This window comes from Dromiciops gliroides, chromosome 2, assembly GCF_019393635.1.
Source record: "Dromiciops gliroides isolate mDroGli1 chromosome 2, mDroGli1.pri, whole genome shotgun sequence".
NCBI lineage: Eukaryota > Metazoa > Chordata > Mammalia > Microbiotheria > Microbiotheriidae > Dromiciops > Dromiciops gliroides.
In genome coordinates, this window is record NC_057862.1 from 672,255,826 (window position 1) to 672,272,523 (window position 16,698).

The window sequence follows — 16,698 nt, forward strand, 5'->3', positions numbered from 1 at the left end:
TTACTAAGATGCCTTAACCAATTCAGAACTCATCTTCCTTGATCTTTCTGTAGCAAAAATACAGTAAGTCATGCTCCCTGCCTGAATATATTCTACTCCTATAACTTCCATGATGCTGGAGTATTCCCAGATCTCTCATCTAATGGCATCATTTGTCACTCCCAGATCCTTAGAGTAGACATCCCCTGGGGCTATGCCACTAGACCTTTTCTGTTTCCTCTTAATATTATTTCCCTTGGAAATCTCATTTGCTCCAAAAGCTGATACTATCTATCATCTATGTATCTATTGATCAGTCTATCATCTATCTTTCACTCTTTTTTTCCTTTTTTTTTCCTTTTTTCCATTTCTGCTTACTGTATATGAGTGCCTAGATATGATATTTATATATAGTATATACCCAAGTATACTATATATTGGAATTTGAAGCTTAAATACTATGTCCTTATAATGAGAAGATAGGACTCACTGGAAAAGACCTTGATGTTGGAAAAGATTGAAGGCAAAAGAAGTGGATGGCAGAAGATGAAATGGATAGATAGTGTCATGGAAGCAATGAATATGAGCTTGCACAGACTTGGGGAGAAGGTGGAGGATAGAAAGGTTCAGCATGCTATGGTCTATAGAGTCATGAAGAGTTGGACTCAAGTGAACAAATGGATAACAATAAAAATATTGCTTTCTCCAATAGAAGTTCTTTGAGGGGCTCTCATAGGTTCCATACTTTCATTTCATATTTTCTACTTCATGAACCTGTCCTACCAGCATCTCAAACTCAATAATGCAATAAATGCACAACTGAATGTATCACCTCTTAAGAAAGAGCTGGTATTGATGGAACACAGATTGAAGCATGCAGTTTTTAACTTTCTTTCATTTTTTTTCTTTTATTCAAGTTTTCTTATACAAAATGACTAATATGGCAATGTTTTACATGATTGCGCATGTATAACCCATATCTGATTGCTTACCTCCTGAAGGGCAGAGAGGGGAGGGAGGAAGGGAGGGATAACATTTGAAACTCAAAACTTAAATAAAAATGTTTATTATTTTAAAAAGAGTCCGTCTTACTAAAGCAGAGACAAATGGCTTTACTAGGTCATCATGCTGATACCTTTAGCAATGAAAGGATGAACGGATAGAAACAATTCCAAGGGTCCATTGATGGGTGTTTTTCTTCTCTCCTCACCTTGTTTTCTACTGCTAGTCTCTACCACCTTTTTTTGCCAGCTCTTTCTCACCCCATATCCTTCCATGGATTATAAATAAGATCATTGACTTTGGGATGAAAAGAGTCTTAGAGGTCATCTACGCATTTTAAAAATAAGGAAATTAATGTTCAGAAATGCAAAATAATTTGCCCAAGGACATAGAAATAATAAATGACAGTCAGGATTCAAACTCAGGTCTTATGCCTACAATTTAGCAATCTTTCTAATGTGCCAACCTCTCTCATAAACACTCATCAAGAGCCAATTTGGCCAATGACAAACAAGGAATGACTATCAGAATTGGGAGAGCGGTTTTCATTTGTTGTTGCCCTCAGAAATTTCTAGATATATGAGAGGGAAGGGGGAAGAGGGAACAATTCTTCTGCAGATGGCCCCTAACATGTCTTTCAACTGACATTTCCTATGATTTCATATTCCCTGAATCAATATCTTTCTTTAAAGAGATTTTGACAAATGGGCCTGCAATGCCTTTCTCTGCTCTTCTCCTTTCCCTCTTTCTCAGGATGGTGGATGAGAGATAAGGTGCTTTGTTTCCCCCATTACACTTAACTCTCTAATCAATATTAAGCTCTTCAAGAAAATATATAAGAACATTTTATCCTTTTCCTTGAGTTGTTGTTAGAAGTAATTACACTCTCTTTTTCAGGCTCAATTTTAGAAATGGTGTATATAGTGGCTATCCAGTTTGAGGGCAAAATTCCCCATATTTACAAGAAATTTTCCATGCTTGAGCTTGACAAGAATACCTGTTCTGGGTACAGTTTTCTGAAATGTGGTACCGTATGTGCATCAGTAAACATTATGTGTAGAGTAAATTAAACCAAAGCTTATAATTAGGCAGTAAGGAAATTACCGTGGACCTGCAAGAGTAAATCAGCAGTATTAAAACACTCTCCATTTTCTCCGGAGCACTTTAGAGCATCATAAAAAGCCCATGTCATGGTGATAAACATCGGGAAGAAATACATTTTGAGGGGAAAAAAAGAAGACGCAATTGAAATAAGCCTTTTATGCTGCTGTCCAAAATGCCCTATTGTGAAATTCAGAAACTCACCTCATCCCCATGTATTTTGAAGTGATCTAATATGAAAACTTTTTTTGGATGACTTTTTTTCAAGTACATGAAATGTTGGGCAGATACAGGGAGGCAAATATAAAGGGCTTTTAAGACCATAGATCTTTGCAAAGACCAAACTTACCAGCATGTCCTAAATTAACACATTCTAATAAGTAGGTAAATTGTCTAATTATAATCATGTCTGATGATAATAATATGATAATGAGAATGGGGATGGAGGAGGAGAAGAAAGAAGAACAAGAACAAGAACTACTATATATGCATATATACACATAGACATATACACATGGACATATCTAAACCTTTACACATATATACATAGATTGATAGATAGATGATAGATAGATAGAAAGATAATATTTTAAGGTTTACAAATATCTCACTTGAATTTCATTCAATTCTGAGCTCCTTGAGGTCAAGGACTGGTTTTTGCCTCTATTTTTTTTTTTTTTTTTTGGTGAGGCAATTGGGGTTAAGTGACTTGCCCAGGGTCACTCACACAGCCAGTAAGTGTTAAGGGTCTGAGGCCAAATTTGAACTCAGGTCCTCCTGAATTCAGAGCCAGTGCTCTATCCACTGCACCATCTAGCTGCCCCTTTTGCCTCTTTTTTATCCCTGGCACTTTGCACAGCACCTAACACAGTGTGAATGCTTATTTACCAACTGACTGAACTTCACAACAGCAAATACAAGAGAACAGATAAATGGCTCATGAGATCATTGATCTTGGCAACCAAACTCGACAGTAGCTCTTGAATTCTTTGACATCTCTTTGACATCTTTGTAATCAGGCAAATCATCTACTATCAACTGTGACTGCTAAAGGGAAATGGTCCCAATTCCTTATTTCAACAAATTTCAATTCAACAGACATTTATTAGGCCCCATACTATGTGGCATAAGCTGTACTACATGCTAAGGACATAAAGAAAGTACCAAATTGCCCTGCCCAGTCCCTAGGTATTGTACACTCTACAGGATTAATTACACACACACATATAAAATATACACACACATATTAATTATATGTTATATTATAATATATAATTTACATAGATATGTATTATATATAAATATATACATAACTCATACATATAGACATATATAGACATATATAGACATATATAGACACAAATGCATATATACATACATATATACATATAAAACTATAAAGTGAATAATACTCTGTTATTTCAAAAGAAACAGCATACTAAAATGGAGATGGATCAGGAAAGGTCGCCCGTACCATGTGGCACCCAAGGTGGGTGTTGAGGAAAGCTAAAATTTCTACAAGCTGGAGGCAAGAAAGGAACCCATTCCAGACATGGGAAAGAACATCATACTCAGAGAACAGCAAAAGGAAAAATTACTAATAATAATCCTAGCCTAGGGTTAGGGGCTGGAACTCGGATTTCCTGGGTACAAGGAACTCCTGGGTAATGAAACTACTTCTATAGGTGCAGGTCATCACCTTTTCTATTGCTTACAATATTAGAAGGAAAAGAATATTGGAAGGTGAAGAATATTTTCCAGATTCGTAAAGCCAGAATGTACCACTGGTAAGACTGGATTCCATGTCTTCCTAACTCCAAGGACCATTCTCTGCTACATCCTGCGGGATTTTGATGAGTATTGCAATTCGCTAGGAAACACAAGGGGCTTGACCTTTTTTTTTTTTTTTTAACAGAAAGGACCCAGCTCTAAGGCCCCTGGAGTTCCAGTATGAATGAAATTCCTTCCATTTATGCTCTGGACTTTCAAAATAGCTTGTCTTACATAAGACTGAATCACAGAATCTCAGTACAGCATGTCAAGGTTTTTAGGGACTTTAGAGATCATCTAATCCCACTTCTCTATCTTAGAGGTAAAGAAACTATGCAGGATATTTTGGAAATGACTTGGCTAGGGTCATTAAGCTAAAAAGTCACAGAGCTGAGATTAGAAACCTGGTCTTCTGAAAGTTGATCCCCTATATAGGTATAATCAGTGTCCAAGTGGTATGATTAGAGAAATAGACCAGGTCTCACATACTCTATATATCAGCCCTGCTGGCCTCCTCTGGTACCTTGAAATCAAGCATCTATTTGAGCTATTTCCTTGAGGTAAAACACTGAAGGCATACTAAGGTGCTAATCTCTAAGGCTACTAACACTTTAAGACATTTTCTATTATTATAGTACCACCTCTAATGGTTTATTAGAATAGGTTTGTGTGTTTTTGTTACTTAGTATGGCAAATAAAGAAAGGAACATAAGATATATAAGTTCTGTTGGCATGGAATAAGATGAAAATGGGAGATTTCCAATACATGAACAGCTACTAGAGTATCATTCTATATACAAAGTGGGAAGTCACATAGGGAATGAAAAAGCACGTTTCATTTTTCTATCAGCAATCAAGGATCTGAAGTAGGTTTGCCAAAAAGTATTTGGTCCTACCAAAATGGAAACACATTGGGTACACCCCTGGTGATGGTCTGTGCATAGTTTGTCTAATGAGCAGAATAGTTAAGGTCCTCAAGGCTCATCCCTAGAATGCTGATGACAAGGGATGAGTTGTTCATTTGTTCGTTGAAGAGTTAGCCTTTGTATAGTGCTTGAGGGTTTCCAAAGCATCTTATAGAGGTTACCTCATTTCATCCTCAACACAATAAGTTAAGGGAGGTGCTAATATTATCTCAGTTTTGCAGATGAAAAGACTGAGCCTGAGAGAGTTTCGGTGATTTCCCCAGGATCCATCGGCTAGTAAATATCTAAGGCAGGATTTGAATTTAGGTCTTCCTATCTTCCAGTCCAGCATGTCATACAATGAATTACTTAGTTGCCTCCAAAATATAAAAATAAAATTAAAAAAAAAAACTTCATAAGTATGCCTATTCAAACATGTGTTTCCTTATCCTCATGGTCTTCAGTAAATGGAAGAATGATGAGTTGTTGGGCATGGTTTAAAGCATATTCTTCTCTAGGCAGTGGTTGGACTTCTTGGATAGCTTTTGTGATCCTTTCCAAATCAGAGATTATATCACACCATGATTTGCCTTAACCAGTTACTCTCATTTTACAATTGAGGAAAGTAAGGTACATGTAGGAGAATCACCATGGCCCATGTCACATTCTGAAAAAAAAATTCAGCTAAGATGGATATTATGTTTGGAATACAAGGATATTAAGGGCAGAACATGGAAAATAAATATCGCTAGCTAATAATGTGATTAATAAACAAGAAGTCATATTTTCAAAAAGATCTCGTAATAGCTGCCATTTGGATAGTGCTTTAAGGTTTGCGAAGCCAGTTACAAATATCTCACTTTATTTTCACGATATTTTGCAGATGAGGAAACTGAGGCAGAAAAAGATTGTGACTTGCCCAGGATGAGCTAATAAGTATCTGAGGCTGGATTTGAACTGAGGTCTTCCTGACTCCAGGCCCAGCCCTCTTTCTACAAGGGCAACACATAGCTGCCTAAATACATCAGATAATGAGGTGTTTCCTTATGTCACAAGGCTATTGGTTCATGATCCTTTGGTTAAAGTAACAGAAGGGACACATAGATACAATTTCAGTTGGGCCAGGTTTAAGCATGAATCCAAGATGACCTTTTCCCTAAAGATCATCTAAGAACCTGACAGGGTTGCTCTGTCTTTCTCCTGACCTAAGACCCTGAATAATGAGGTTTTATGTATTCCTAAAGGCATAATTAAGAACTTGGGGCAAGTCGAAGAAACAGGTGTAATCAGTGATGTCAGGATATTGGGGAGTGAAGAGGCTGTGAACGTTCCAATAGTCCAGCAGCAGAAGACTGTACAAGTATGGTTGTATCTGTACTCCGAGAGGACATTTGCCTGCTCACCAGAGAGGCATTCATGGGATCAAAGAAGGGGTTTTGGAAAAATAGACTCACCTGGCACAGAACAAAATGGTGATGGCACCTTGGGTTGGGAAAGGACAAGTAGTAGAGTTCTAGCATATGCAAAATGTAGATCAAAAAAAGGACCCAAAAGTGCAAAGGTGATAGTCTTTGGACCACTCTGAGAAAGAAATGGGTCTCTTTTAGGGAAGGAGTATATTCGCTGAAAGTCAATACCCTGGACAATACCCCAGTGGCCTTGACCTGGTTATAGCTCTGCCTACCACTTTGGGACTCTGAACTCCTTTGTTCCTGACATTACTTTCTATTTGCTGCACTTTATATCCCATAATAACTTGATCCCTTTGTTTCTGATCATAGCCTGGTAGCCTGACCCTGAACAGTAACCCAGCTGTCATCAGCTTCACTAAAACAATTCTGTAGGAAGGACACAAACCATCTATCGCCTAACAGGCAATGAAAAGTAGGCATTGATTGTTTTTTTAATATTATTTTTAACTGACATTCACAAAGCATTTTATGTTCTTATAAGGGAAAATAAGACTCAAGATATTAATTCTTAAACAAACCATTTGTTAGAATGAATTCTAAAAATAAGTGGCCCCGTCAGAGAAAGGTGTAAGGAAATGGATTTGAAAATATTTGATTTCAATGCTTTGGAAGACTTCTAAATAGTGTCTTGAGACAGACAACGAAGAAACAGATTAGTACTTTTTTTCCCCAAAAGGGGATCTTGGAGGAAATAGGCCAACATGAATTGTCTGGAGTGGAGATTTAGAAGTCAATACTGTGTCATAAGCAAGTACATTACCTCCATCCCTAGTGCCAATACCATAGTTCTTTAAAGGGTCCAGCAAGCACAATCCGCTCACTCCTGCTCATGAAGCAGAAAAACTGCAGAAAATATCCAGGACAAAAGTCCTACAGACTTAGGTATCCTGTCATTTCCCAGATTGCTGAACAGATAGGATTAGTTTATGCAAGTACCACCTGCAGATTTCTAATCCTATTCTCCCTGCATGTCTATGTACAATATTTTCAAGATATCTTAAGAGTTTTTTCTATCCATGAAGATTCAAAGACAGTGAATTGGAGGTTGGAGACATGTGGGACAAAGGGAAGAATATGGAAATCTTTCTGGCTCCCAAGCTTTAAAAAGAGGACCTATACCTGATCTACAGGGTATGGTTTAGGTATAGTCCTAGTGAAAGACAGAGGACTGGGCCTTGGCATCTATCATCCCCATTCTTTTATATGATTCCAACAACAGAATTCAACCTTCGTCACAATAGCTGATATTGTTTGGTTGTTGGCCATGCTGTTTACTGAGGTTATGATCAAATTGGATTTCATGACTAGAATGCTTTTTGTTCTTTGATCATAGAGATATAGGTGGGAGGGGACCACAGGGGCCATTAGTCTAATGTCGTCATTATACACATGAGCAAGCCAAGGAAAAGAGAAAATACCTAGGCCAAGATCACAGAAATAATAAGTGATTCAGGATTTGAAGCCAGGTCTTTTGTTTTTTTTATGTTATTTTATTTATTTATTTATTTATTTATTTATTTATTTATTTATTTATTTATTTATTTATTTATTTATTTATCAATTTATTTTTTTTTGCAGGGCAATGAGGATTAAGTGACTTGCCCAGGGTCACAGAGCTAGTAAATGTCAAGTGTCTGAGGCTGTATTTGAACTCAGGGTCTCCTGAATTCAGGGCTGGTGCTCTATCCACTGCACCACCTAGCTGCCCCTGAAGCCAGGTCTTTTGATTCAAAGTTCAGTGCTCTTCCCACTTCACCATGTTGCACAATGTATTCAAAAGTTTCGCTATTAGAATTTTTCAGTATTAGATTTCCATAGGAATAAGTCCTATATTTTAGTTTTACTAACTAATATGATTAACAGAACAAATTCTTTTAAAAAATTGGCTATGATCACCCAGTTTTGATGGGAGCAAAAATGGATAGTGCCTAAAATAATATTAACAGGTGAGTCACTTGTAGTGGAAATGGCATAACAGCTGGTAGGCCCTAAGTCCACTCAAAGTGATCCCCAGACCATGTGGACCTCCCAGTACTTAGGCAAGCATGAAGCCAGAATCTTTTTGTTTTCAGAATGGCTTAGTTCCAGATTCACAGCAGTGACAATAGCTCAGACACAGGGCATACTGTGCATGCAGTTCTAAGATTAGAAATAATAGTTACATTTGGCATTTCATTATTTTCCTGAAAATCAATTTTAAAATCCCAAATAAAATACTCCTCGGAGTATTTCAGACTGCCATTGCTCACCACATTGGGTTTAATTAACTGCCCAGGAAGTGTGCCCATCAGTCCCAAATGACAATCTTTAATCGTTGTAATTTTCCCCTTAATATAGTAAAAGAGCACCTCAATTAACCAGAACTCAGTAGGGAGTTCAGAATTCTATGTATTTCTTTTTCTATTTCAGTAGAAACACTTGGTAGTGAAAATGTTTATAAAATAACTTAGTCGGCTTTCTTTCCTCAGTAAATCCAATCTATTGATCATGATGAACTATTTCTATAGTGACTGAAAAATCTTTCAGGGCCTCAGAAGGGTCATTCTGACCACCCACAGGCATAGTCTAGGGCTGTATATAAATAAGGTGCAGAATAGGTTACAAGGGCTACACTTTGGGACATCATTCAGAAAGAACCTCCTCCCTTTTTTAGAAAATAAATCAATATCCCAGTATGTATTAGTACCTAGCAAAGGAGCTGTCAGAACCATAGACAGGGAATGCAATTGGCTTCACACAGTGGTGTAGGAATGCGATGTTTCTACCACTGTTGAGCTGTTTGGGACCTTTGTTGTGGGAATGTGTAGGGAAAGCATGTCACATGGAGTATTCGAGAAAGGAGAAATTTTACTAGAAGCTGGTATAGTTAAACGGCTATTGTGACTTCAGGTAGTCTGGATTTTCTAGACTAAAAATAAAGCCCCAGAAAGCATGGATTTCCTGAAGATATTCCTCCAATGAAGTCACATCTCTCCATCTATGCCCATATAATAACTGTTGGTAATAGCTTTGTGTAGCTGAATCCCCTTCCCCAAATATCAGTTGTCTTATGGAAGATTATAATATGTTTCAGGATTTCATATTTCCAGGAAGGCCTGAGTCTATGACAAGCATGGCTTCCTGAGATACTTCTGATTCAATTTATGACCCTGTTCTTACTGCAATTAATTTAAAAAAATAAATGAACTTCTTGATTTCAGGGACTGCTTAGTTTTATTTTTGCACACATACCCCAAGAGAATTGTACACCGTAGTTGCTTCATAAAACGATGTTAAATTGATGTAAGACCACTTCCCCATTAAGAGAAGACTATAGGGGCAGCTAGGTGGTAAAGTGGATAGAGCACCAGCCCTGGATTCAGGAGGACCTGAGTTCAAATCCAGTCTCAGACACTTGATACTTACCAGCTGTGTGATCTCCGGCAAGTCACTTAACCCTCATTGCCCAACCTCCCTCCCCCCCAAAAAAAGAGAGAGAGAGAGAGAAGACTATAGGTAGAGATAAGAAGAAAGGGAATAAGCACTAAACAAGTATCTACTATGTGCTAGGCCCTGTGTTGAGAACATAATAAATGTTTAATCTAATCCTCAAAACAACTCTGGGAGCTAGATACTATTATTTTTTTCCAATTTATAGTTCAGGAAACTGAGGCAGAGAGATGTTAAGTAATTTACCCAGGGTCAGTCACACAGTTAGGAGCTGCTTGAGGATAGATTTCATTACAGGTCTTCCTAATTACAGGTACAGATCTCTTTCCCTTGAACCATCTAGCTGTCTCTTAGCAGATATGGGGTAGCTCAGTGCTGTTGCTTATTTCTAGTGCCTGTTTGCTGGAACCCTGGACATTGTGTTGAAACAGAAGACTCTATATTTGGATCTCTCTTCTTAACTTTTGTATGTGTCATGTACCCTTTTGGCATTCTGGTGAAGCCTTTAGTTTACCCCTTCTCAGAATAATGTTTTTAAATAACTAAAGAAAATGGTAAATTTCATTTCGAGATGAACAAAAATAAAGATGTAATTTTATCGCATTCAAATTCAGAGACTCCTTGAAATCCATCCAACAGATAGCTTCCCTTTAGGATCCAAGGTCTCTAGGTCAAGACTCCCTGTTCTAAGAATTAGGCTTTTTTTTTTTCTAGTCACAGAGAACAGAACTGGAAGCTATGGGAGCATAGTAGTTGGGGTAAATAGAAATTGCAGAACATCTAATTCTTGTTTGGTGTCAAGAAAATCTTAATGGAGTTTAAGAGCTATTGAAAAGTGAATTTGGCCATAGAAAGAGGTGGTTGGTTCCCCCTCATTGGAAGTCTTCAAGTAAAAGCTACATGAATGATTGCCAGGTAAGATGTAGAAGGGATTCCTTTGGAAGTACAGGCTTGATTTGCTGGCCACTACAGATGTTTCTAACAGTAAAATTTTATGATTCCAAGTATACATTTGCTTCTTTTTTTTTTTTTGTGGGGCAATGCGGGTTAAGCGACTTGCCCAGGGTCACACAGCTAGTAAGTGTCATTTGTATGAGGCCGGATTTTAACTCAGGTACTCCTGAATCCAGGGCCAGTGCTTTATCCACTGCACCACCTAGCCGTCCCATACATTGACTTCTTTTTTTTTTTTTTTCGGTGTGAGGCAATTGGGGTTAAGTGACTTGCCCAGGGTCACACAGCTAGTAAGTGTTAAGTGTCTGAGGCCAGATTTGAACTCAGGTCTTCCTGAATCCAGGGCCAGTGCTTTATCCACTGCACCACCTAGCCGCCCCATACATTGACTTCTAATGATAATTCCCCCAACACCAATACCATTAAAGCCTGAGATTTATAGAATTATAGAAGTAGACAACAAGATATCATGCAGTTCAATGCTTTCTTTTAAAGTCAGCAATGAGATCCTGTATGGAATATTAGATTTGGATTCAGGTGATCTCGATTTAGTCCAAGATATGAAACTTCTTATATGAAATCAGAAAGTTATAATTTTTTGAGCTAAGGTCTGATCAATTGAAATAAGTAACTAATAACACTCAGACTGGGGTGTTACAAGGAAGTTGTTCAAACAGCTATGTAAAGATGAGTCAATGCTATTAACTGACAGGCAGCTTACTATAGTGGAGTTGTTGATCAGTCATTTTTCATTCTTGTCTGAGTCTTCGTGACCCCATTTGGGATTTTCTTGGCAATGTACCATTTTCTTCCCCCACTCATTTTACAGATGAAATGGAGGCAAGAAGGGTTAAGTGAGTTTTCCCAGGGCCACCCAACTAGCAATTATCTGGGGCCAGATTTGAACTTAGGTCTTCCTGACTCCAGGCCCCAATGCTCTATCCACTGAGCCACCTCACTGCCCAGACTGTAGTGGATGGAAAATTGGATTTAGAGTCAAGAAGACTATATTTCAAATCCTGTCTCAAATACTTACTAACTATATGCACCTGACAAGTAGCATAACCTTTCTCAGCCTGGGTTTCTTCCACTTTAAAAAAGAGGAGGATAAAAATAGAACCCACTTAACAGAGTTGTTGTAAGGATTGAATCAGACAATATATTTAAAGTGTTTTGAAAATCATAAACATATAACTGTGAGTTATTTTCTTTTTGCAAACAAGCAAACAGAAGACAAGGAAAATCAAATGACTTCTCCAAAGATACACAGCTTTTAAGTAGAAAAGTCTAGATTCCTAGCCAGCCCATGTGACTCTTAACTAGACATCATTTTCCATTACATTGGAGATTCGTTCCTTTAAATGAAAACACTGTGTTAAAATTGCAAATATCCTAGGACAGTTAACATTAAATCATTAGCAGTGAATACCATTTTAATAGGAATTAGTTCATTGGACATTTTAGCAGGACTGTAACTAAGGGCTAATTGTCACCAGGCAGGCATCATGGAGTGAGTGAGAGCTGTTCTTCTGACATATACTGGCTGTGTGACTCTAGGCATGACACTTAACCTCTTAGTGAACTCAGGAAATTTTCTAAGATTATAGGTTGCTAAGCATTTTCCAGTCACAATTATTGGAGGGAATTTCTTTATCAGGAATACCCTAAACCAGTAAAATCATGCATTTTTCCTTGCCTCTCCCACCCAAAAAATAAATGAACATCAGCATCCTTTCTGCTGCATCTATTGGAATATTGGAGAATCTGAAGAAAACACTAAGGCACCTGAGTGCAAATTAAAGAGTGTTGGAAAGTGTAGGCAGGGCATTGTTGGTAATACTTTTGTCAATTTCAATTAACAAATAAATGTGTTAATATATAGATTAATAAATGGATGGATGGATGAATAAATAGATAAATGAATGAATGAATAAAAGTAAATAAATGGATGGATGGATAAATGAATGAATGAATGGATAAATGAATGAATAAATGAATGAATGAATGACTAAATATCACCAAAGGCCAGGCCCAAGGATAATCCTTTCTTTTTAGTGACCAACTCTCAAGAGTCCCAAAAAGCCAGGATCATCACAGTGCCTCTTTTCCAACCAAGTAGGAGTATAGGTATCAATAAGCATCTAGGAATGTCATTCTACTTCTGTGCAGCCAGTACTGGGAATAGCCAAATACCATCCCACTAGTATTGGCTGCCCCAGAGAAGGACATTCCCATAATCACTAGGAATTGCCATGCACTTGAGGGAACAAACAGTACCTGTCTCCTTAGATCTCTCGTTTTCTTGGTCATCTTATCAATAGCAATGTTTAGAGGGTCTCCTTTTTCTTTCCTTCCAGTCTATTAAGAAAACAGAAATAATTTTCAGTTTAGAAAACAAAATAATAAAGCAATCAAGGTGTAAAAAATGTTCTGGGGGTGGGGATTGAGTAGCAGAATCTATCCAGTATGAAAGACTGTTCTCTCTAAGTCAAAATCATCTCCCCTATCTCAGTCCCTCTTCCCTTCCAATCTTTCCTCCATCAAGCTATCAGAATATAGGTATCACCATGTCATACACAACCCTGTCCAAACACACACACACAAGGAGCACCGTGTCTTTCTTTATACCTTCAGGATAAAATAAAAACTCCTTTGTCATTTAAAGTTTTTTGTCATCTGATCCCTTTATCTTTTCCAGTCTGCTTCTACCTCACTCTCCTTCAGGCATTATACATTCAAGCAATATGGGCCTTTTATGCAGTTCATCAAACAGAAGACTCCATTCCCCTTTCTTTCCCTTTCCTGCTAGCTGGCCTCCATTCTTAGAATGGTCTGATGCCCTTCACTTGGGCCTCTTAATTCAGCTGTCTTTCTTTAGGACCCAGTACAAATTCCATCTACTTTGGGAGGCCTTCTCTAGGACCTCCTTAGATGCTAATGTTTCATCTTTCAGAATGCCTTCCACCCTCTCTACTTAGATCCTGTATCTCCCCATTTGTTTTCATGTGACTTCCCCTATTCAAATGTAAGTTCTTGAAGGCAAGAATTGTCTAATTTACTTCTTTATATCCCCAGAATTTACCATAATACCAGGAGCATAAGTGCTTAATAAATATTTGCTAAATTAATGTGACTTAACTTGACCCCCACACCGCTATGTCCCCAACATGTGGAAGAAAAGTGTTCAGTCTCTCCTATAATGTGTTCCAAACACACCCAAGGCAGGCATTCAACTGACTTGAGTTTTTCATTCTTCCATTGGTGGTCAGAATAGTATCGTGAGGCAGCCAACGCTAAAAACAGGAGCTTTCCATTCCCAACAATGAGATTTGGGGGGCTCTTTGCGCAGGAAGAAAGAGCAACAGTGGGATCACTATGACAAATCAAATGCAGATCAAAAAGTGATTTCAGGTGAATCACCACAGAGTTCAGAGGTTTTAGGTCGATAAATCACACCCCCATATTGGAACACCCATTTCAAAATTGAATGAGATGTTTTGCTATGAAATTAATATTAAGAACCTCTAATCTCCATCCTGCCAGGCACTGGGTATGTTGAACATGATAATAAGCTGCAAATAGCTTGAGGACAGAAGGGCAATGTTCCTTATGTCTGTAACAGGCAATAGGTACAGTTAAAAAAAAATCCTCTCCCACTTAAAACATTTTTGCCATTGGGAGACTCAGTAAAACCGATTTCCATTTTTGAGGAAGGGAATGTGTTTTGGGGAGTGGGGAGAGAGGAAAGGGAGTCAGAAAAACTCACAGTTCTCTATCAGTTTAAAAAGGAAACAAAAAGGTTTTACAATTTTTTGAGGCAAAAAGCTTTAAGCAACTTTACTAGAGACATTATCTTTTCTTTAAAAGAAAATTGTTTTCCAAAGCTTTGTCGATCTCTCTGTATATCTAAACTTCAGTTTGACATTGCTTTATCAGAGACCCCAATGATTTATCCATACTCAACCAGGGTGGCTGCCTAATTCTTACCCCCAACTCTGGCTTCATTTTGCTCATTATCCCTGCAAGGAATAAAGTCAGTTTCCATATTATCAATTGTGCCTAATGGCATAATATGTTTCTGGCGAGTTACATTTAAAATTCACTTACGGCAGGGTTCTAAATGTCCTCTTTTCAGTAATGGCATCTCAGATGCATGGTGCTTTTTTATCAGATCTCAGAAGTAAGATTTAAAACAACCATCTTTCTTAGTCACTTGAATTAGCAGGTTGTTTCCTTGTTGTTGTTGTTTTTATCAGAACGAATGCCTGACTCATAGTTCTTTGGGAACATCTCATTATAAGCCAAAGCTGGAATTTGGATAAGGGGAATCTGATCATTCAAGACTCTATGAACCCCAGATATCCTTTCCAAGAGATGCCCAGAAGATCTGTACCTTTAAAAAATATATGTATTATTAATGTATTTGGTTTTCACACTGAAGTCATTTCCAGATAAACCCCCAAACAAAATGAAACCTCTCCTTTAACAAAGAAAAACAGTTAAGCAAAGCCAACTAATAGCATGATCTCATCTGACTATTCCACATCCATAGTCCCCCATGAAAGGAAGATGCTTTTTCATCTATTTTCTACAGTCCAGATTGGGCATTACAATGGTTCAATGCTTTTTTAAAAAATATTTTTAAAATTTCTATTGTTTGAGACGTTTGGGGGTACTATTCTATGGGTTTCATTTCCCTTTGCATCAGTTAAAATGTTTCCCTAAATTCTTTATACTCAGCACTTTTCACAAATTTCACTTTTCACCTATTCCACTTTTTTGTCTTTCTTAATCTTCCCAGTGCTTAAAACAATGCTTGTCACATACGGTACCAATGATGCAAACTCATCTTCATAAAGTGGAAAGGGTATCAGTTGGAGAATCAAAACATATGAGATAGAACAGTACAGAGGAAAAAACTCTCTCCCTGGGGTCAGGGTACTTGACTCTGCTGGTTACTACATTTGTCATTCTGATCAACTCATTTAACCTCCATAGGCATCAGTTCCTCATCTGTAAAATGGCTTCTCTAGTCACTACCAACTTGACAACTTATGATCTTCCCACATTCATTTGAATCCTAGCTCTTCAAATTGTTGCATACATGATGATGCATCAGTCACTTCACTTCTGTGGCCCTCAGTCTCCTCATCTGTAAAATGACAACATTGGAATGGATTTCCTGCAAGGTTCCTTCCAGTTCCAATCCCTATTCTTTTCCTATTATGTGCATCTACCACAATATCTTCAACTATACTCCAATGAATGGGCACCTGCTTTGTTTCCAGTTTTTATTTTACCACCACAAAAAGGACTCCCAAGAATATTTGAAGATTTAATGGCAGACAACTCTAAAACAAAAGTACTTAGACCAAAAGCAATGAAGTTATTGTCTTTAGAGATAGTCCCATTGAAAATTGGATATCGTTTTCACTTTATACATTCAAGGTTGCAAGATCAACAATTCAGAGGCCATTGATTTCTACTTAGGTTCTTTGCCTATAATTAGTATACCACTAAAGAGCCGTCATGGATCGTGCATGATATACAGGGCCTAATATGGAATGGGATGTTTTCAAAAGTGTTTTCCCTACTTTAAGCAAAGGGTAGAACCCTTTTATGAGATAAGGAAATTCCTTTTGTAAAAGGGTTTATGCTGATGGTCCTTGAGATCCTTTCGAACTTTTATCTTCTGGGATTCTGTAAATTTCCTTTTAAGTCTGTGTTTTATATAATTAAAAATATAACTAATTAATACAACAATGCTTTGCTGAAATTTTCTTGCAGTGCCACAATGTGGTTTGGAGGGTTCCCTGAGTTCCTGAAGTCTATATCAGCAGAGTGTGAACTCTGAGAGTATTGAACTGAAGAGAAAGTTATGAGTCTGGGGGGGGGGGAGGGAGAGGATGGAGAGAGAAAAATTGGAAATTGGAAATCTTATATAAACAAATGTTGAAAACTATCTCTACATGTAACTGGAAAATAATAAAATACTGTTATTAAAAAAAGTTATGAGTACAAGGACCAACTTGATCAAGTTCCATTAAGAAACATTTATAAACTAAGTATTGCTATATGCCAGGCAC

At 37.6% G+C, this 16,698-nt stretch overlaps 1 protein-coding gene across 4 annotated transcripts in view; it reads right to left on the bottom strand.

The window, feature by feature from the left end:
- The window catches only part of CTNNA2 (catenin alpha 2), a 1,529,678-nt gene that overhangs the window by 357,914 nt on the left and 1,155,066 nt on the right, over positions 1 to 16,698 (bottom strand). For all 4 annotated transcript variants that reach the window (XM_043982315.1, XM_043982316.1, XM_043982318.1 and 1 more), the window contains one exon: positions 12,890 to 12,970. In XM_043982315.1, the coding sequence (XP_043838250.1) occupies positions 12,890 to 12,970 (81 nt within the window). The remainder of the gene's footprint in view (positions 1 to 12,889; positions 12,971 to 16,698) is intronic.